At 32.8% G+C, this 23,196-nt stretch overlaps 1 protein-coding gene, 1 long non-coding RNA gene and 1 pseudogene across 2 annotated transcripts in view; 2 read left to right on the forward strand and 1 right to left on the reverse strand.

Annotated features, from left to right (window-relative positions):
• LOC126723855 (uncharacterized) overlaps positions 1-10,786 on the reverse strand; it is a 27,632-nt gene extending 16,846 nt beyond the window's left edge. The window contains exon 1 of the long non-coding RNA XR_007654496.1: positions 10,651-10,786. This is a non-coding gene — a long non-coding RNA (uncharacterized LOC126723855). The remainder of the gene's footprint in view (positions 1-10,650) is intronic.
• The window catches only part of LOC126723853 (phenylacetaldehyde reductase-like), a 72,749-nt pseudogene extending 59,346 nt beyond the window's left edge, over positions 1-13,403 (forward strand).
• Positions 13,404-18,030: 4,627 nt separating this feature from the next.
• LOC126723851 (phenylacetaldehyde reductase-like) lies at positions 18,031-22,750 on the forward strand. The gene is made up of 6 exons (XM_050427772.1): positions 18,031-18,228; positions 19,388-19,557; positions 20,331-20,522; positions 21,052-21,214; positions 21,970-22,156; positions 22,397-22,750. The coding sequence occupies exons 1-6, from the start codon at positions 18,111-18,113 to the stop codon at positions 22,539-22,541; spliced, it is 975 nt and encodes a 324-aa protein (XP_050283729.1). The 5' UTR covers positions 18,031-18,110; the 3' UTR covers positions 22,542-22,750.
• Positions 22,751-23,196: the final 446 nt, after the last annotated feature.

Below are 23,196 nucleotides of genomic sequence, written 5' to 3' on the forward strand. Positions count from 1 at the left end.
TTTAGTGAGACCTCGGACACGCCGAGGACTGAATCGTCCTCGGCTGTATCCCAAGATCATTTTGTACTTGTATTACCGAGCCTGGGCTATAACCTTCCTCGGCTCGGGCCTTGGACCCCAACGAATAAAATGGGCCAGGGCCTCAAATCATTGGGCCCCACAATAGCCCCTCAAAATCCTGCTGTCCGAACTTTTGGTTGGAGAGGAGGATTTTGGTAATGCCAAGCCTTTATTACAGCTCGCTTTAACTCTGTCTTTCATTAATGCTGGTGTCTCTTTATCTACCCAGGGAACATACCAGGCTGCGAGACATTCCTCTGATTTCACTCGTAATGCGTTCCTGCCATTTAATTACCCAAAACGCGCCTTTAATGATTTTCCTTTATGAGACCCTTTAAATTCGACGGTTATTGACGGCGCAGGGAAGTGGAAAGGGTATATTCTCGTTTGCCGTTTTTCTTGGAAACATGAATAGATTGAATGCCTCCCATTTTGCTCTTCGTATAAGAAGGAAAGTAAGAGGTTATCTCTCTTACACAGAGCCCTTTCAACCCTTCTGAAGTCTGAAAATTCTTGGCCTCCCCCAGAGTTTCCCTTACCCGCTTGCTTACACCTTGAATTGTGATAAGTCTAAAAATAGGAATGGGAATGAAGGGACCATACCCTTCCCAGAAATGCTACGTTCTTGCGAAGCTCAAAATGCCTCGGTCAGGACAGGGACGGGAGAGACTCAAGACGTTTCGCATCCTCCTTTCAGTCAAAATCCGAAGCAGGGGCTCGTCACGTCAAACTTTTGGTGCGGCTGAGCTGGGATCACCCATTATCAGTACCAGCCGCTCTCTTATGAGCATAACTAACATGGCACCAACATATTAGGAGTTAGGACTGACGTAGGGACAAAGTATCCCTGCTTCTTCCTCTCTTCCTTCACTGGTGCCTCCTTTTGCCTCTCTTTCTTCTTCTTTCCACCGCCAGATCCATCCTAGCGTTTTTCCTTCTTCCTCTTCTTCTCCTCCTTCTTTCTCTTCATCTCCTCCATCTTCTTCTGAAGAAGGTCCTCCTCCCAATATGGGCGCTACTGGGGCAGAGTTTGGAAGGACTCCGGAGGCCAGTTTAAGAAGACATTTGACCGTTTATTTGTTATATTGTTGTTGTTTTCCTTTTACTATTCTTGTAATCCACTTTCTGTATAGGCTTTGTTTAAGCCCTTCTTTGTACGTTGTAATATCTCTTTATATCAATAAAAGTTGTTATTGCTTTATTTTACACACTTTATCTCTTCATTTCTGAAATGGTTATGCCGTGAATAGATATACTATCTTGTGAATTCTTTTTATTTTTACACTTTGACCGATGTCTAAGACCGAAATCCCAACTAATAAAAAGATCTTACTCTGTGTTTATAGACACTATCCGACTTAATACTACTGAATCGAATTAGTGACACTTAGGGTTGAAACCCCTATTAAGAAGAAAAGGAAAGCAACATTATGTGAACTTATTAAGGCGGCCTGGCACAATACCGCCGACCTTAGAGCACAATACTTAGGGCCGAAAACCCTTATCAAAGAAAAAAGGCGCTATTATGAACTTACGAGCGCCGTTCGGCACAATAATACAGACTTGAACTAAGGAAAATTAGGATCAACATTCTTGCTAAGGAAAAGATGTTATTGCGACTTTAATAGAATTGTTTGGCACAACAATGCCGACCTGCGAAAACAATAATTACCCCAAAATAGCAGAGACGACAACTGAATGCTCGGTGCGGTGTAGGAAGTAATCATCCGAAGACCTACAACCCCCAAAATGAACAGCCCCTCTAGGTTGCCGAATGGTAGGGCGTTTCACCATCTTCTTAACAACTTTAACAGCTTTAACCTTTTATGGTATTTGAGCCGAGGATTGAGTAACTTAAAATTTTTGTTAAGTAACCGACCTTACAAAATTCAGTTTTTCTTCCAAAACTCAGTTTTCTCATCCAAGTAGTTGGTTTCCCCATAGATTTGAGTCCGAGGACCATGCAATGCCTTGATTCTGTCCAAAACTCAGTTTTCTCATCCAAGTAGTTGGTTTCCCCATAGGCTTGAGTCTGAGGACCATGCAATGCCTTGGTTCTGTCCAAAACTCAGTTTTCTCATCCAAGTAGTTGGTTTCCTCATAGGCTTGAGTCCGAGGACCATGCAATGCCTTAGTTCTGTCCAAAACTCAGTTTTCTCATCCATGCGATTGACGCTACCAAACGCAGCCCCTAATCAAGAACCATAGCCCCTAGCGGAACTTTACACTAGAACTCTATAACCAACTGTTTAGAAATGACAAGGGAACTCTCTCGACCTACCCCCTATGCCAACACACAAGCCTTCCCACAGACGGCGCCAATTGTAAGGACACGATTTGGAAACGACCCAAAACGATATTGGGCTCGCACGTAAAAAGGCCCAAACAATATCATTTGTAGAGTGTGGGTTTGAAAGGCTAGGCCTTAGTCACCGGACGGTGGGTTTTTCGTGGTGTTCATACATGGTTAAGTCGTTTTCGCCCTAGGAGTGTTTCCCCTAAAGGCGAGCTGGGAGGCTCTGGATTCTGGCCATTTTTCCCAGCCTCCTCCTTGGCTTGCTTTCTTTCTCTTTTATATTAGCCTATATCCCTTATCCAGCGTCCACGTGTGGGTTCTACTTTCCAGGACTGATACTTGTCCCATCAGCCCCTACCCAGAGTGGTTGGGGGTGGTTGTAAAAACTGAGGCGTATGGTCCTGCCAAGTGCAAAGTGTTGAATGGCAGTAATGGCAGCTTTTCTTTTGTCCTTAGCCGTTTATTCTATCCAGAGTCTTCCTCTTTATTGACCTAGATATTTTAGATTCTTTTTTCAAACTGTTCCTGTACCGTTTTTGCCCTTTCTTTTAGTGAGACCTCAGACACGCCGAGGACTGAATCGTCCTCGGCTGTATCCCAATACCATTTTGTACTTGTATTACCGAGCCTGGGCTATAACCTTCCTCGGCTCGGGCCTTGGACCCCAACGAATAAAATGGGCCAGGGCCTCAAATCATTGGGCCCCACATTTACTATTTTGACCCATAAGTATATTTTTTATGCAGAATTTTAAACCACAAAAATATGAAATTTAAACATTTGATTCATGACATAGCTATTGATCTTTGATTTTCTAAAAAGTTTGCAAGCTTGAAGAATATAAGAACAAAATGTAATCTAATGGTCATCCAATAAAAAAAAAATATTAAGTGGAGTTCTAGTTTTAGGCTACAATCAAGTTTGTAGCCAAATTTTGTCCTAAAAAGAATTCTTGGGTCCCTCTTATTTGGTAATTCCAGCCACCTCCAACAATTATTGAGTCCATCTTCCTAACAGCTCAATCGATTGAAGTAATCACACCATGGTAATACTGGGCAGCTAAAAGGCTACAATTGAGCTAACATAGTAAGAATAAATTATGCAACACTCTTTATTTCTATGCACAAGGTCATCTTTTAAGCATAGTTCTCAGAACCGGACTGGGCCGGGAGGTCGGATCATAAAAATTGAAAACCGAGATGAAAACCGGTTTTTTAAGCATAAAGAGCTGGGCATATGTGGGAATTCTATGAACCCCTAAAACCGGGGTTGGACCGTATAAACCGGTGGCAAGAACCGTGCGGTCCAACCCCTTAGCAATTTTTTTTTTTTATTTTATAAAAAAAACTTAACACAATTTTATTCTACTTAATTAAATTATCCATCTCTTACAAGGAACAAAAAAATTATAATAAAATCCTTCAAAGATATTCAACTTTACTTCAAAAATTAATCATAAATTTTAATGTTTTCTTGGTTATTATTTTATTTTATTAACTTTCTTATTTAATTATTAAATATATGCTTGAAAATCATTAAATTTCCCTCATATATATAGATATATTAGTCAATTTTGCTATTTTTATAAATTTAATATCTATATTTAGGCTTTAATTAATTATTAAATTAATTATGACGTCATCACGGTTCGACCCCGATTCGACCTCAAAAATCTTGAACCTCTCCCTTTTACGGTTCAATGAATGGTTCAGGTCTGAAAACCTTGCTTTTAAGCACCCTATAATCCTTGATAGTGTCTTAATTGGCAATACAGTAATTGAGGTATTGAAAGTGATCCTGAATTGATCTACCAGAAAGAACTAGTTATGTGAGAAGGGTGAAAAATTGAAAGAGAGTTTTTTTTTTTTTTTTGGAACAAGAGAGAAATTGTTTGATTTGGAAGAAAATTGATAAAATAATTTATCAAAGAGTTATAGTGAATTTCACTACCATGTAGTAGATACATATACATTTAACACCCCAAATGCATACTATCTTTTTTCCTCACTCTGGGAGCATTCACATCTGGAATCTTTGAACTATTCCATTTTACCATCTCAAAAACTACTTTATCAATTATACCATACTATTTTACAATACACCCAACATCCAATTTCTTATTTATCTCATCTATTTATTAAAACATTAATTTCACCAACTCTTTCTCTCTCTTCCTCTTCATAAAAAAATAATTAAAAATACCCACCCAATATCACTAGGAAAAAACAATATAAAAATGTATACAAGTTGCTACAGTGCCATCATAAAAATAAGATAGCACTGTAGCACAATTGCAAATTTTTTTGCAATTGCAAGACCGGGTAATGAGAAGTTTTGAAGCACTGATGCTAAGTATTGCAACATATGGCATATACAATTCTCAATGTGAATGCTATTGTAGTTAATTTTACTTTTAAGAGGGTCTTATAAAATGACTTAAAAGTTATAATAGAGGCTAATTGGAACAAGGTTTTGGTTTATAACATTGTTAAAAAAAAAGTGTTAAACCGACAATATTTTTACAATAAATCATAGACGTTAAGTTATTGGTTTTAATTTGAAGTTATCAAAACTACTTTTTTATTCATTAATAATAACCTGTAACAGTCTATCACTTAATATTTATTGAATGACAATGTCGGGAAACATATTATTTCAAAGAAAGTGTTGTGAAATATAGTATTTCTAAAAATAAATGCAAAGGGAGGGGAGATAGATGCTATTGGATATTCTCCTAATTAGCTTTTATCAATTTGGAGTAGCTTTTATGAATTGAATATAACTTTTAACTGTTTTTTTTTTTTCAATAAAATTTAAAAAGGAAAAAATTACAGGCACTACAGTCTAGTAAAATTGATCAAAATAAATTTATCATAGTTAAGAGCATCTCCAATACGTTCTCTAAAACCAATTTTGAAGAACAAACACACCAAAAACTCACTCCAATAGCTTCTCTAAAAGCAAAACTTTTCCAAATTTTTTTTGAAGTTGCTGCAATAGTTGTCTTGATCTAGAGAATATTGTAGCAACTCCAAATGAATTTTTATACTTAAAAATATCATACAACTCAATAAAAAAAACAATTCTTTTTCTCTCCTCTCACCACAGTTACAAACATTCACAACGGTGTTTATTGTGCCAAACCACACCTTTCGCTCCAAATTGATAAAAGACAGAGAGAGAGCTGGAGAAAGAAAGAGAGAGAGAGAGATTCTGGAATCAAGGAGAAAGAGAAAAAGAAGTAGGAAAAAAAAGGGGAGGAAAGAGATAGGAGTGGGTATACATGTGTGGTGGAGAAAAACCAGAGAAAAAGAAAAGAAAAAAAAGAAAGAAACGTATGGATGAAAGAAATGAAAAATAATATAAAGAATAAGCAATGACAATTGAGAAATCCTATCACAATTATAGAGTTAAGGGCCCAAATTATATATTGGGTCTTGGGCCTTAGCCGAGAGCATGAGCAGTCCAAGGAGAAACAAATGGTAATGAATGATTCAGGTTCAGAATTTAATGAGCAAGATACGAATGGGAAGTCGGTCCAAGGAGGAGTAACTCCTCGGATACGATTAGTACAACTCAACTATGTATTCCAACAATTAGGGTGACCTTCCAAGAATCTCCATTGATAGGGATGTGCATCATGAACATACGAAAAGGAGGGGAACCCAAAAATATATAAGGGAAAGCTGCTATCACCGCATTGAATACACTGCAACTACTTTTCTGGCCGCATTTATGTGGAGAAGACCCCTGAACAGTGCTGTCTTGACTACCACAACTCACAGAAAGCTAAAGAATGTGTCTGATGAGACAGATACTCAAATAAGGGTTTAAATGACCAACAAGTGGAGGATCAAGATGATCCAAAGGGAATATATAATGTAAGGGACCTTCCATGAGGAAGGGATCGAAAAAATAAATAAAGAATATTATAGCAATCAAAATTATACTTGCATCCAACTGTTATTGATTTGTATGACAAAATATCTCCTCAGACAGTGAATTCATTTAGCATTATTCTCTTTGTTCTTGCTTGATCATCTTTTAAATCCATACCAGTCGTTGTCAAATTCATTAGGGCCTAGTTCTCTGACCCACTCTCTACAAATCTATCATACTATGCTCATTGGGCCAAGATCCCATATATCTTAGGCTTGGGCTGCAAACTGTGACTCTACAACAATATTTTCAGAATAAATCTTAAGTAATAGATTGTTGTTAGTTAATATTGATGAGTAAAAAAATAATTTCAATGGTGAATTCAAATTAGAACTAGTAACAACTTTCCATATAAAATTTTGTTATAATTCTTGTGAAAGTATTGTAAAAATAATTGTAAACATAACACTTTTTATTGAAAAATATAATTATTGAGAATAAATAGAAGAAGGATAAATAAAGATTAGAAAAGAATAATAATAAATAGTATTTAAATAATATGAAAATATTTTTTGAAAGGTGTATTTAAAAAAATAGATTAATTGTAAATATCAAAAATTTAGACATAAAAAAATTTAAAATTTAGACAGGCCTGCATTTGCTCTTTAGAATATGGATTTTACTAAAACAATTTAGAGCATTCACAGTAATGGTGCTATATAGGTATAATGCTAAAATTTAGTTCTATAAACATAAAAACCTTGTTGCACCAGTGGAGCTAAATCTAAAAAATTTAGCTCCACTGCTACAGTGCACATCTATTTTTAGATGTGCACTGTTCATGAAAGCAAAAAAAAAAAAATATATATATATATTTTATTCATCCCACCGATTAAAAAATTATTTCTTTCTCTCTCTCACTCCGTGCCTCTGTCTCTCTCCCAAATCACTCAGCTCTCATTCACTCTTCCAAATCACTCTCAATCCATGCCTCTCTTTCTCTCCCAAATCACTCCTCTCCCAAATCACCCATCATCAAGCTCTCATCCTCTCGACCCAGCCGTCCCAAGGCCCCAAATCACTCACCGTCGCTCCTCTCTCACCGTCACGCTCTCTCTCTCGTCTCTCACTCCTCTGTTGACTGGGTTTGATTGTGAGATCGGATTGACGGGGTTTGATTGTTTCATGGTTGTGCTCCAGTGGGTTTTTGTGGTTTGTGGTGGGGCAACGACCGTTATGGATTCGTGGTGGTCATAGTGTGGGTTTGTGGAGGTGGGGCTGGGATTATGGAGGTGTGGTTGTGGGTTTGGGATTGTGGAGGTGGGCTGTGCTGTGGGTTTGCTTCAGACGAAAGAGAAAGAGAAGAATAAATAGAGAAATGAATAATAAAAAAATTTAGATATATTATTTTGGGTAGTGGGATATATTATTTTATTATAGTGGTTATATTATTTTATTGTGATATTTATATTATTTTATTGTGTTGAAAGCTAAAATAGATTTACTGGTACAGCATGTATGTAGGTAAAATAAATAAAGTAACTTTAATAGAACTAAATTGCTAAAAATTTAGCTTCACTACTATGAATGCTCTAACACTAATTTCTAGGTATTATAAAAAAAATAAATAAATAACACCCATTTCTATGGGGTCAGTGTCTGACACCTTTTCATTGTAGTAGGACATCCTAGGAACAAGTAACTTCAATCATTTTGCTCAAAAAAAGAAAAAAGAAAAAAAAGTAACTTCAATCATTATCCAAAGCCACTCATGTTTCTCTAAAACAGCAAAATAAGGCCACTCATCACTCGGTCCTGACTCGGACAAACACTATACCTGCCATCACTCCTCACCATAAAACCACCAACACACTGACACACACACAACCGAGTCAATAGCTTCACACTAAACACACAGAGAGAGAGAGAGAGAGAGAGAGAGAGAGAAAGAGTCACAGAGAGGATGAGTGGAGAGGAGAAGGTGGTGTGTGTGACTGGAGCTTCGGGTTACATAGCATCGTGGCTTGTCAAGCACCTGCTCCAACGTGGGTACACTGTAAAAGCTACAGTTCGTGATACAAGTCAGTGCCTCTCTCTCTCTCTCTCCAATTTGTATCAACCAGTTACTATGAGCTGAAACTGCATACACTTTTTTAATTTAAGTTTTTTAACTCTTTACTTTTCATTCTTCAAGTTTTATACCTTTATTCAATTAGGTCTTTCATTCAGTTTCTCAAAAAAAAAAAAAAAAAAAAAAAGGTCTTTCATTCAATTTCGTTAAAAAATTGTCATTAAAAAATATTTAAAAAAACTGTAAAAATATTTATATAATTTTTTTTTCAAATTTTTTTTTTCATTAATTGCATATTTAACCTTAATTTTTTAAATGGAATTGGATCAAAGGTCTGAAATAAATAAATTTGAAACTTAAGAGAATTCAATTGAAAGCAAACAAAATTAGAGGACTTAAATGAATTTTAATCAAATTTAAGGATGCAATTTGCATTTTAACCTTTTTATTTATTTATTTTATCTACCAATGTATGGACTGTTATATTCTTTTCAATGGGGTGTCAGAATTGTACAATTTTTTTGTTTAGATTTACAAAATTTGAAATGAGATAATCCTTTTTCCTAGTATCTGTAAACTATGCGCATTTCTATCATTATGGTTATCTATGTTGTAATTGACTTTAGCTAAAAAAGGAAATTGAATATAGTTTGGTTCTTAGCATTAACCCAACCAGGCCTGGCCTGACTCATCTTAGACATGACATTGATATATGTAATACAATTTAAGAAAAACCAAATTGACTTATACTTCATTTGATTGGGGTAAGTTTTATACACAACAAGCCGATCATGCTTTATTCAATTATAGGATTGCTTCCTTGGAATGGGAGCTACTCATGCACACCCATATAGGTTGTGGTAAATGACCCCAGCCACTTCATTTTGGGGCCAAAAGTGAGTAACAAATTGTCTGCATAGACCCACTGTGAAAAATGATACACTGGAAGTCTTTAATTTTTTGAAAATTTGTAACTTGCTTATCATGTGACCATAGTGAATCTGTGCACATGAAGTGCACACAAGTGGTGGTGCATCAACTATTCACTATTGTGTGTTGGATAAACTTATCGTCATACTAAATGATAGTCTTGGCACGATTCATCTTATATAGGATGAGACAGTATATGGACATGAACTTTTCTGACAATTTTGATGTAGTCGATTATGAGTGGCAGAAAAAAGGTTGTGAATCCATGTAAAAGTGATTGTCTATCACTCATAGTTGATCGCATCAAAGATGTGGTAAAATCTATGGCACAAAAATTGTGAACATAGAAGAACTAGTATGCGATCTAATAGTAGATTTTACTTGGTTTGGTCACAAACTCACAATCATATTGCATTGTAGGCACACTTATTCTTTACATTTATTTTTTTTTTTTAATAATATGAATGAGATATATTATTAATAAGTAACAAAGTACAAAACCACACAGCTTAGCTCTAATCACTAACCAAAGGACTAACTTAAATCTTTCCAGAAACACATACAAATATCAGTGAGAGAGTACTACCTCACTCCACCAACAGCAAACACACTCAAGTTCTGTAACATAAGAAAACAGAACATCTTCAAAACAAACCACTGATCAATTCCCTGCTCAAGCTCTCTTATCAAGAACTTTTGTAGAAATACCCCACCCCAAGCATATGCCTCTGTTTAAGGCAGAGTTTTGAAATTCCCCATAGCAAGCACATAGTGCTTTTAACTTCACATTTTTCTTTCTTACCTTTATTTTTCATGCAGTCCTTGCTACTAATAATTTAGCCTTCCAATTGGAATTTATGCATATATATTCCACAGATGATCCAAAGAAAACAGAGCATTTACTTTCACTTGATGGGGCTAAAGAAAGACTTCAGTTATTCAAAGCAGATTTACTAGAAGAAGGATCTTTTGATTCTGCTGTTGGTGGATGCCAAGGTGTTTTTCACACAGCATCCCCCGTTACTCTCTCTGCCAGTGACCCACAGGTTCATCCTGTATTGTTATTTATTGCCTTTGTGTAATGTATAATCAATATACTGTGATCATTTCTCTGTCAATATGGTGAATAATTTAAGGATCTCATACCAGCTGAACTGTTTTAGCAACATCTGATTCTTAAATGTTCAATACGTTAAAACAATATAGTGAAACGGGGAAAATTGAGCAACAAAAATAAGCACTTAAACTTAACATTTTAGGGAAGCATTCTCAAGTCTTAATCCAGAAGTAGAGAGGACATTAAAGAAAATTGTTTTTAGTGTAGGTTTCTCTAATGCAGGGACTTTGGAGGGGATTCTTCTTTTTTTTTTTTGCTGATCATAAAGATTGTCAAAGACACTCCTAAGAAGGATACCTAAGTCAATGCCTTCCGAAAAAATTATCAATTTGTATTCTAACTGCAGCTCAAAGAAACAGGATGTTTCATGCTTTCAACATTGTTGTCTGCAATTACATTTGTTTCCCCACATTGTTGCAACTGGAAAATTTTGAAAGTACTGTTTTTAGATTTAATTGCTAGATTGTTTCTAGAAATTATTCACAAAGACATTAGAGAAATTCTACAAAGTGACACAATAACAATATTGTTACATGATAAACTTGTCAAATGAACTGTATTCAGTTTATCCAATATTTTTCATAAATTTATTCTTATGGGAGCTACTTTCACATTTTTTTATATTTCAGTCAGAATTAATTGATCCAGCAGTGAAGGGCACACTTAACGTTCTTCGATCATGTGCAAAAGTTCATTCTATCAAGAGAGTGATTGTAACATCTTCTATGGCTGCAGTTATGTTCAACAAAAAACCACTGACCCCTGATGTGGTTATTGACGAGACGTGGTTTTCGGATCCAGTTGCTTGTGAGGAGTTGAAGGTGTGTGTATTTCCTTTTAAGTGTATCTTTAATAGGACTATTATATAGCATTAATCTTAAAATAGTTTTAATGAAAGATCTATGATAATGTTTTGATGATGATTTACTAGAAAGTAGAAATGTAAGAGCTATAATATTTTGACTTTATATATCTAGTCCTATAAGTATAGCTGTTTTCTGAGAAACATTAGAGAATATCATCACAAGGTTTGTTAACTTGCTTTCTCTGTAAGAAATCCATGTCAGCATCTAGGCTCCTTTTACTATTTCTTGTAATCATACTTTTCTCAATATATATATATATAAATATATATTTTTTTTAATGTAATTATAGTACCTAGTAATTATTTCACGTTCTAGAATCGGATATATGTTGAATTTATAGATTTCAATGTTTCCAAATGTAAACATAAATTTTATAGATTTCCATGCTGCTCTTAATCAAATCATAGACATATTACATATATTTTTTTTAGTCCTACATTTCATTCCTTTTTGACCAAGAAATGTTCCCATTTAATAGTTTGGGGTTTTTTCAGCAATGGTATATGATTGCAAAGACCTTGGCTGAGGAGGCTGCTTGGACATTTGCTAAAGAGAATGGTATAGACTTGGTAACAATAAATCCAGGCTTTGTAATTGGTCCACTCATTCAGCCAACTCTTACTTTTAGTCTTGAGGGGTTTCTGAAGATCATACATGGTACTCTTTTGCAACCAATGAGGACTACGTGTATTGTGTTTCTTTCTACATAAATTCTAAATATTCAAGTATGATTAGCATATCATATGACAAATTAAAGTCATAACTGGTTTAGTGGATGAAGTAAGTATGATAGGTGTATATAGGCCTATTCCAGTAAATTGTGAGTGCTGCAACTTTTTAGAATACTATGAGTATATGAGCATTGAGCTAACATTAGAACTTACTAGGTATTTTTTGAGTGGTAAGTGACCGTTTTACGAGACTCACTCCTTCTCCGGAAATTACTTGTCCTCTTTCTCACACGAGGCTTTACTTAATTCTAGTCCTCTTAACATGGAATGTAAAAATTTCTCTTTTACCTAGAGTTCATTTGAAAACAAGGAGGTTTTAAACTTGACCTTGATCTGCAAGTGCCAAGCCCACTAATGCCACCTGAAATGTATAGGTTGTGGTTCAACCTATGTTCCATGGATAAAAAAAGCTTCTATCTCAACATACGCAGCTTGAGAATATGCTTTATAACTTATATATATCTTGTACAATTTGAGGACGGTAATCAGCATCTTCTAAATACAGGGTATACTGGCTATATAAGGTGAACTGTTTCAACAATGATCTCCAAGCATATTCTTTTGATAAAATGGTCAACTGATCAAAATGAAAATTGTGTGTTTAACCATATTTGGCCTATTGAAATATACTCTCTCTAGCTACATCGTTCCATATAATGCTATTGATTAACTTGTTCACTCCTTCCTTTGTGCAGGAACTCAAATATTCCCTGATGGAATATACAGACTTGTTGATGTTAGAGATGTTGCAAATGCACATATTCAGGCATTTGAGAATCCCGCTGCTAGTGGGAGATATTGTCTAGTTGGAGGAGTTACACACTATTTCGAAGTTTTCAAGATATTGCGCAAATTTTACCCTAGTTTGCGGCTTCCTGAAAAGTGAGTTATTTATTTGCATGATATTGAATGTCCCTTATTGGTGCCATTTTGTAACTGAATGACTCAAGTGGAATACATGCTTCATTTAACTAAATGATTAGTTCAATTAATAATTTTCTTTTGTCAAATAAATTTTTCTTTTAAAAAATTGCTTTTGTCACCCATAGTAATTGTTCTTACACATCACAAAGGTTGAAGAAGAGTCAATTTTATCTTTCATTTTTGGCAGAAGTGAAGATGACAAGCCTTTGCAGCCATTATACAAGATATCCCAAGACAAGGCCATAAGTTTGGGTATTAACTTCATTCCTTTGGAAGTGAGTGTTAGGGACACTGTTGAAAGCTTTAAGGAGAATGGCATCATCACCATTTGAATTATGTTATTAAAATGGAAGTGATGCTGATAAGTACAAATAAATTGTGTATTGCTCATCTTGACTGGTGTTTGTTGGGCTTAAATGCTCCCATTGTATTAAGATTTATAAACGGTAATGCTTTTGGAAATATTTTAGCTACACAACTTATAAATCAAGTTTAACTCAATCAGAAATGAGACATTGAATTTGATCTTTGTTGTTTGGGTTTGGTCTTCGTGGTTTGATCTTTCTGGAGCCTTTGTTGTTTCTTCTTCAATGTGATCTATGTGGGTTTGTTGTTTCTTCTTCGTGGGTTTGATCTTTGTTTCTTTGTGGGTTTGATCTTCGTGGTTTGTGATTTTTGTTTGGGTTTGTTATTTCTTCTTCGCGGGTTTGATCTTCGTGGTTTGTGATTTTTGTTTAGGTTGGTTGTTTCTTCTTCGTGGGTTTGATCTTCGTTTCTTGATAGGTTTGATCTTCGTGGTTCGTTGGGTTTGAGCTTTGTTTCTTTGTGGGTTTGATCTTCGTGGTTTCTATTTGGGTTGTTCTTCATGGTCTTTAGGGAACTTTGTCCATGTCGATAATTTTTCCACCTTAGCTTTGCTGGCACATGGAACTCGAGTCCTAGGGACTTGAGTTGCTACAGCGAACTTGGTTGGAGGGGTGGAATGGTGAGAGGATAAAAAATAGAGAGAGGATAGAAAGAGAATAGTTTTTAGTTTTCCCTCATGGTGTTTGGTTTGAGAGTAGAAAAGTGGAGAGATAGAAAATATAGTTTGTATAAATTTACCTTCATGCATCTAAAAATAAAATAAAAATAACAATGCATCTAAAAATAAAAAATAACAAGTAAGAAAAAAAATACAGATGAACAAAAAATAAAAGCACCAAAAGTGTGCAGAGAAGGACAAAAAAAAGCTAAAGAAGGAAATTTATTAAAAAAAAAAAAAGAAAGGAAAACGACCCAAAAAAAAAACCTAAAGGAGATTAAAAAAAGAAAAAGGACAAAAAAAACTAAAGAAGGAAATTTACAAAAAAGAAAAAGAAAAGAAACAGCTGACACGTAAAAAAATATATATATATGGCGGAAGTGCGGAACGGAAGAGAAAGCAAGCCCCAAAAAAAAAAATTTTGTGAACAGTACCTAGCACGTTAGCTGGGGGAGTTTTTTGTCCAAAAATTTTCTTTTCATTTTAGAGAAAAAAAATTTTGTGGGTTTAGGGAGAAAACTAAAGAAGAAGAAAAAAAATTATATATACTAGTATTATGCCCGTGCGATGCACGGCTTAGTACAAAAACTTATATATAAATTATTATTATTTTTGATAATATAATCAAATTTAATAACAAATAAAATGGTAAAAATATTTTTAAAATTAAGTACATGTAAAATGTATATTATGTAAGTATTTTTTTTTTTTTGCAAAAAAAGATATTATAAAATATTTTAAAAAAATTATGGCAAGTTTTAAATTTTTAAAAGATCTTAGTATTAAAATTGTAATTTGATTATGTGTGTGTGTGTGTGGCACTTAAAAATCTTTCCATTCTAATTATAGATAAATTTCTTGCATATATGGCCAAAAAAAAATCCATAAACTACCAAAAAAAAAAATCCATAAATTACAAAAAATGTAAGTATTTAGACTACAATATAAATGTAAAATTTTATCTATAAATTACCAATCATAACCACTTTAATGTTTCCATAAGGGAGGAGATAATCTGTATAATCAATTAAGAACACCAAATAAAAAAAATAGTATCAATAATTAAGATAAATTGCATTATCTAATTTTTTTTTTTTAAAATCATATAATTTAAGCAATAATTGAACTACTTTAATAGAAAAATAGAAACTAAAAAAAAAAATGAAGATAGCTCTTCTCACATAAATCTCATAATTTCATATTGTAGATGAGCTCCATTCCAAATAGATTTAGTGATAATATTTTGACTGAAACAAATATTCCATAAATTACAAAAAAAAAAAAAAAAAAAAAAAAGTATCTAGACCTTCTAGAGTATCACAATCAAAATAATTTAAAAAATAGATAAATGAAAGTACATAAAGAAAAAGAAAAATTTTATTGCAATGTAAATGTGTAAAAGTTTACATATAAATTACCCGTGTCTAACTATTCTGATGTTGTCATTTGTATCTAGCCATATTGATATTGCTATAAGTGAGGAAATAATTTGCACAATCAATTAAGAACACTAAATCAAAAAAATACATCAATAATTAAGATGAATTGCATTATGTAAAATATTTTTAAAAAAGCATAGAATTTAAGCAATAATTGAACTACATTAATAGAAAAATGTAAAAAGTAAAAAGTAAAAAGAAGATAACTATTCTCATTGAAGAAGCCAAATCCTTCATTTAGTAGTTCTTCACTTAATTAATTTTGGTTTTTTATGTATTGATTTTAGCATTCTTAAATAGTAGAGTGGAGTAGGTTTAGTAGAGTTTTAGTTCAACTCAATTTCTCTTGGATTCAAACTTAATTGGTAGAGCTATTTTCTTTTTACGTGTATTATTATATGTTTTTTTTATTGGCTGTTTTCTTTTTAAGTGTAGCTATATCGATTTTTTTTTTTTTAAATCATAAAAACGTGCTCTATGTTGCTGTTTGTTTTTTTTTTTTTTTTTTTTTTTTTTTTAATTAAGATTTGTTTTTCAACTTTTTTTTTTTTGATAAGATTTTTTTTTTCAACTCAAACGTGTGCTATGTTGCAGGTTTTTTTTCAAGTAAATTTTTATTTTTATTTTTATAAAGGATTAGATAAAGAATTTAGATTGAAATCAAATAAAGATAAAATTTTGATTGTAATTAAATTATGATTTTTATCAACTTAGATTTTACCCTTTTTTTAATTAAGAATTTTTTTATAAAGGATTAGATGAAGAATTTGGATTGTAATCAAATTAAGATAGAATTTGGATTGTAATCAAATTATGATAGAATTTGGATTGTAATCAAATTATGGATTTTATCAACTTAGAAATTATAGGAGAAGTTAAAATCATATAAATGTGTACTATGTTATTGGTTTTTGTTTTTATAAAAAATAAGATTCTTTTTACGTGTAGTATTATTATTATTATATGTTTTTTTTTTTTTTTTTGCTATTTTCTTTTTAAGTGTAGTTATATCTGTTTTTTTTTTTTTTTTTTTTTAATATCATAGAAACATGTACTATGTTGTTGGTTTTTTTTGTTTTTTAATTAAGATTATTTTTTCAACTTTAACATGTACTATGTACGTATTTTGTTTTTTTGTTACATGTGATAATATAATTTAAATTAAAAAAAAGGATTAGATGAAGAGTCTATTGATTTTAGACTTTGTTGATAACATTTTAGATAAACACAACTGCTATAATTGTAAATCAAATATTACTTTATTTCATTACTTGATTTGTCATATTTATCCAAAAAATATGTATATATTTATTCTTAAAATCTAAAAATTTATTAAAATTTCTGCAATTTGGTGAAGCCACTTGGCGCAACCACGACGTCTAAGCCCAACTTTTATTATATATAATATGATGTATATATATATATAAAGAAACAGTTGACACGTAAAAAAAAAAAGACAAAATGTGTAAAAAACATACGACGAAACGAAAAAAAAAAAAAAAAAAAGACTGTGAACAGTACCTAACATGTTAGTAGAGGGGACTCTCTTAAAAGAAAATATAAAAAGTTAGCAAATGGCAGTTTTTTGTCCAAACATTTTATTTCCATCTTGAAGAGAACTTTTTAGTGGGACTTGGAAAAAAACACCTGGCTCTATTATTTATTATCTTTTCTCCCCATCCAACCAAACACATTTCAAAAAAGTTTTCTTTCCTATTTTCTCTCAAAAGTATTTTATTTACTCTATTTCATCTCCAAAGAAACATACCCTAAGAGACTTGAGATGTTAGTTTCATAAATAGTTTGGAAACTTTGCTAACTAATGAAATTAATAGCAAAATGATGTTATTTTGCCAAAAAAAAAAAAAAAAAAAAAGAAAGAAGGGGGATTTTAGGAGTTTGTCGTTTAGAGTTTGATTAGCTTGTCCTTTTTTTTTTCTTTTTTTTTCTGATTTGCCTGTCGTTTTTGGTCGTTGTTCACATATCTATGGAATGGAATGGAAATTATTATAAAGTTGTAACTTAAAAAAAATTATTTGAAAAACCAGAACCAAATAATTAATTAAAGGTGTATAATGATTGGTTTCTAAGAATTTTCTACAATAAAATATATTTAGTTTTGTACAAATTTATTTTAGAGAATAAAAGTATATACTATAAAGAAGTGATAAGTGAGCAATTCAAAGTATTTTAGAACTTAACAATAAGTAATGTTTTTTTTAATACTTTTATTTTAAAGAGTTTTAACATATGATTTATGCTCTTTATGATTACTTTATAATAGAAATTAGAACGAGTTTAAGATTTATATTTTTTAATAAAGTCAAATTTATAATAAGTACTCTTAAATTTTATCCTAAACGTGACTTTTTCTATTCTAAGATAAGTGCACCGCAATGGAGTGGAACAAATATTAAATAGACAGAACTAGACAAAATCGACTGAACTAGACAAAAATAGATTGACTGAATTAGACTGAATTAGTTTATTTCTATTAGTATTTTTATTTAAAATGAAATAACATTTTTGTTATAAAATTTTTTTGTAGGCTATGAAATTATATATATATATATAATTATTACATGTATCCCGCCGTACTCGTATTGTAGATTTTTTAAAAAATTGACATGTCGCCATTCCGTACCCGTACCCGCATCAGGTGCTTCCTAGCTCCTCACTAGAAAATCACCAACTCACACAAAACAAAGTCAAAGCTTCTCACTAGTCACTTCACACACAACTTCTGAGAGAGAGAGAGAGAGAGAGAGAGAGGATGAGTAGAGAGGAGAAGGTGGTGTGCGTGACTGGAGCTTCGGGATACATAGCAGCATGGCTTGTGAAGCTCCTACTCCAACGTGGGTATACTGTAAAAGCTACAGTTCGTGACACAAGTCAGTGTTTTCTCTCTTCCTCTCTCTCTCTCCAATTTATATCAACCTGTTACTATGTACTGAAAATATAGGCCCTGTATTGTGTATCCATTTCAAAATTCTTTCTTTCAGATTTCATTTTTTGGATCTAATCATGATTTTATTTTTATTTTTTGGATTGAATTTGTAAAGTTTAATCTTTACCATGAAATGGACGAAATGGTCAATGCATATACCTATCAATATGGTTATTTTGTAGTTGACTTTAGGAGAAATGGAAAATGGCATATAGTTTGGTTTGGCCTGACTCATCCCCGACATGAAATTGATGTATGGAATACTATTTTAGAAAAAACCGAATTGGCTTATACTTCATTTGATTTGGATAGGTTTCACACCCATATAGATTGTGGTAAATGACCCCACCCACTTCATTTTGTTGACCAAAAGTGAGTAAAATTTTTTCTACAAAAATCCACTGTGCAAAATGATACGCTGGAAGTCTTTATTACCTCAGACAATTTGCCACAACTCAGATGTAAGATCCACAATAAGTGGTTGAGAAAAAGTAGTAGATCCATGTGAAAATGGTTGTCTATCACTCACAATCGACCATGTCCAAGTTGTGGTAAGTTATGTCACAAATAGAAGAATTGAAATAGGATCTAATAGTAGATTTACAAACTCTGAATAATATTGCATATGTAGTGCATTGTTATTCTTTATTTTTTTTAAATTTTTTTATTAATGACATATATTATTAACAAGTAACAAAGTACAAAACCACGCAGCTAAAGAGCTCTAATCACCCCTTCATAGCCTAAGGACAAAGGCTAACTTAAATCTTTCTGAAAACACACACAAATATGAGTGAGACAGTACTACCCCACTCCACCAACAGCAAAAACGCTCAAGTTCTGCAACATAAGAAAATAGAACTTCAAAAAAAAAAACCACTGATCAACTCCCTGCTTAAGCTTTTTTATTAAAAACATTTGTAGAAATACCCCATCCCATCCCAAGCATAAGCTTCTGTTTAAGGCAGAGTTTTGAAATTCTCTATGGAAGGCACATAGTGCTTTTAACTTCCCATTTTTTTCTCACCTTTAGTTTTCATGCAGTACTGTTTGCTACTAACAATTTAGCCTTCCAATTGAATTTATGCATATATATTCCACAGATGATCCCAAGAAAATAGAGCATTTATTTTCACTTGATGGAGCTAAAGAAAGACTTCAGTTATTCAAAGCAGATTTACTAGAAGAAGGATCTTTTGATTCTGCAGTTGATGGATGCCAAGGTGTTTTTCACACTGCATCCCCTGTTATTCTCACGGCCAGTGACCCACAGGTTCATCCTGTATTATTATTTATTGCCTTTGTGTAATATATAATCAATATATTGTGATCATTTTTCTGTCAATATGGTGAATGCATACTTTGTTTTAAATGATTTATAACAACTTTTAAGGATCTCATACCAGCGTGCCGATTTAAGCAACATTTGATTCTTGCTTTGAGCAAGTGTCTTGGCCAATTCAATCCTCTTACATGTTCAATACGTTAATTTAACATAGTGAAATGCAGAAAATTGGGTAACAAAAACTTAGAACATTTTAGAGAAGCATTCTCAAGCCTTAATCCAGAAGTAGAGAGGACATTGAAGAGAATTGTTTTCAGTGTAGAGTTCTCAAGCGCGGGTTCAGCTTTTTCATTTATTTTTTTTGTCAATGAACTACATCTTCTAGAGGACAAATCCAATCATAAGAAGGATACATAAGTCAATGCCTCCCAAAAAACAATCAATTTTTATTCTCATTGTAGCTCAAAGAAACTTGATGTTTCATGCATTCAACATTATCATCTGCAATTGCATTTGTTTTCCCACATTTTTGCAACAGGAAGTTGTTGAAAGTATTGCTCTTAGGTTTAAAGTAATGTAAGTTAAGGCTAGATTGTTTCTAGAAATCATTTACAAAGACATCAAAGAAATTCTACTATGTGGTACATGATAAACTTATTGAATGAAATGTATTCAGTTTGTCCAATACTATTATACTTTTGATAGCTTAGTTTCATAAATTTATTCTTATGGAACCTACTTTCACATTTCTTATATTTCAGTCACAGTTAATTGATCCAGCAGTGAAGGGCACACTTAACGTTCTTCGATCATGTGCAAAAGCTCCTTCTATCAAGAGAGTGATTGTAACATCTTCCATGGCTTCAGTTATGTACAACAAAAAACCCCTGACTCCTGATGTGGTTATTGATGAGACTTGGTTTTCAGATCCAGTTGCTTGTGAGGAGTTGAAGGTTTGCGTATTGCAGTAGTTATTATATCCTTTTAACTGTATCTTTAGTAGGACTATTATATAGCATTAATCTTTAAAATACCTTTAATGAAAGATCCAAGGTAATGTTTTGATGATGATGTTACTAGAAAGTAGAAACATAGAGCTATAATATTTTGACTTTATATATCTAGTTCTATAAGTATATTTGTTTTCTGAGAAGCATTGGAGAGAGTATCATCACAAGGTTTGTTAAGTTGCTTTCTCAGTTAGCTTATCCATGTTAGTGTCTAGGCTCTTTTTACTATTTCTTGTAATCATATTTTTCTCAATATTTTTTAATGTAATTAAAGTACTTAGTAATTATTTTTGTGTTCTAGAATCAGATATATGTTGAATCTATAGGTTTCGACGTTTCCAAACCTAAATTATATAGACTCCAATGCTGCTCATAATCAAATCATAGACATTGCACTTTTTGTTTTTAGTCCTACATTTCATTCGCTTCTGACAAAGAAAGGTTCCCATTTAATAGTTTTGGGTTTTCTCAGCAATGGTATATGCTTGCAAAGACGTTGGCTGAGGAGGCTGCTTGGAAATCTGCTAAAGAAAATGGCATTGACTTGGTAACAATAAATCCAGGTTTTGTAATTGGTCCACTCATACAGCCAACTCTTACTTCTAGTATTGAGGCGTTTCTGCAGATCATACATGGTACTCTATTGCAACCAATGAGGACTGCGTGTATTGTGTTTCATTTTACATAAATTCTAAATATTCAATTTTGATTAACATTTCATATGACAAGTTTAATTCATAACTGGTTTAGTGGATGAAGCATGATAGGAGTATATAGGCCTATTCCAATAAATTGTGAGCACTACCACTCTTTAGAATACTATGAGCATGGATCTAGCCTTAGAATTTACTTGGTATTTTTTGTGATAAGTGACAGTTTTATGAGACTTACTCCTTTGGAAATTCCTTGTTCTCTCGCACACGAGGCTTTACTTAATTCTAGTCCTCTTAACATGGAATGTAAAAATTTCTCTATTATTTAGAGTTCATTGGAAGACAACGAAGTTTTAAACTTGACCTTGATCTGCAAGTGCCAACCCCCTAATGCCACCTGAAATGTATAGGTTGTGGTTCAACCTGTATTCCATGGATAAGAAATCTTCCATCTCAACATACACAGTTTGGGAATATGCTTTATAACTTATATTTATCTTGTACAATTTGCGGACGATAAGCAGCATCTGCTGAAAGCAGGGTATACCTGCTATATAAGGTGTACTATTTCAACAATGATCTCGAAGCTTTTTTTTTTTTTCTCTTGGATAAAATGGTCAACTAATGAAAATGAAAATTGTGTATTTCACTATATTGGCCTATTGAAGTTTACTCTCTCTTGCTACATCATCCATATAATGATATTGATTAACTTGTTCTCTCTTTCTTGTGCGTAGGAACCCAAGTTTTCTCTAATGGAATTTATAGACTTGTTGATGTTAGAGATGTTTCAAATGCACATATTCAGGCATTTGAGATTCCTGCTGCTAATGGGAGATATTGTTTAGTTGGAGGAGTTACACACTATTCCGAACTTTTTAATATATTGCACAAATTTTACTCCAGTTTGCGCCTACCTGAAAAGTGAGTTATTTATTTGCATGATACTAAATGTCCCTTATTGCCATTGGTGCCATTTTGTAACTGACAAAGTGTGACTCACTTGGAATAAATGCTTCATTTAACTGAATGATCAGTTTAATTTTGAATTTTCTTTTGATAATAATAATAATAATAATAATTTGGTTTTATCACCCATAGCAATTGTTTTGACACATAAAAACAAGTTAAAGAGGAGTCAATTGTATTTTTTATTTTTGGCAGAAATGAAGATGACAAGCCTTTGCAACCATTATACAAGATATCCCAAGACAAGGCCAAAAGTTTGGGTATTAGCTTTATTCCTATGGAAGTGAGTGTTAGGGACACTGTTGAAAGCTTCAAGGAGAATGGCATCCTCACTGTCTGAGATATGTTACTAAAAGGGAAGTGATTCAAATAAGTACAAATAATTTGTGTATTGCCCATCCTACTAATGTTTGTTGGGCTTGAAGGTTCCCATTATGTTAAGATATATAAATTGTAATGCTTTTGGAAATATTTTAGCTGCAAAACTTCTAAATCAAGTTTTACTCAATTAGAAATGAGATATTGAATTTAAAATCCAAGTTTTCTAGAGTTATTGAGCTAAAAACTCAAGTCCTCTGGGAAATGTCTTGAATATATGGAAAGTGTCAGTCCAACTAGTGCTTGGTGGTTTCCAAATTGCTCACTTCTCTGGTATGGTAAGATTTTTCACTTCAAAATTTCAAAGGGTTGGATGTGATTTGCAAAAGTTCTCATACATTCCCAATCCTCTATTAACTTTTTTTTTTTTTTTTAATTTATATATTTATAATTGAATCTTCTACCACCAATTTTTGCCAACAAATGGCCAAAATGGCCAAATACCACTTTTTTGGAAAATATTTTATAATCTACCACTGTTTGGTAAATATTTAGCAATGTACCACTTTTTTTAAACTCGATTTTGTGAACTCGAGTTACATCAAAAAATTTCAAATTTTTTTCATGGTACTCGAGAACTCGAGTATCATGGAAAACTCGATTTTCACAAAATTGAG

The sequence above is a fragment of the Quercus robur genome, chromosome 4 (assembly GCF_932294415.1).
Source record: "Quercus robur chromosome 4, dhQueRobu3.1, whole genome shotgun sequence".
Taxonomy (NCBI): Eukaryota; Viridiplantae; Streptophyta; class Magnoliopsida; order Fagales; family Fagaceae; genus Quercus; species Quercus robur.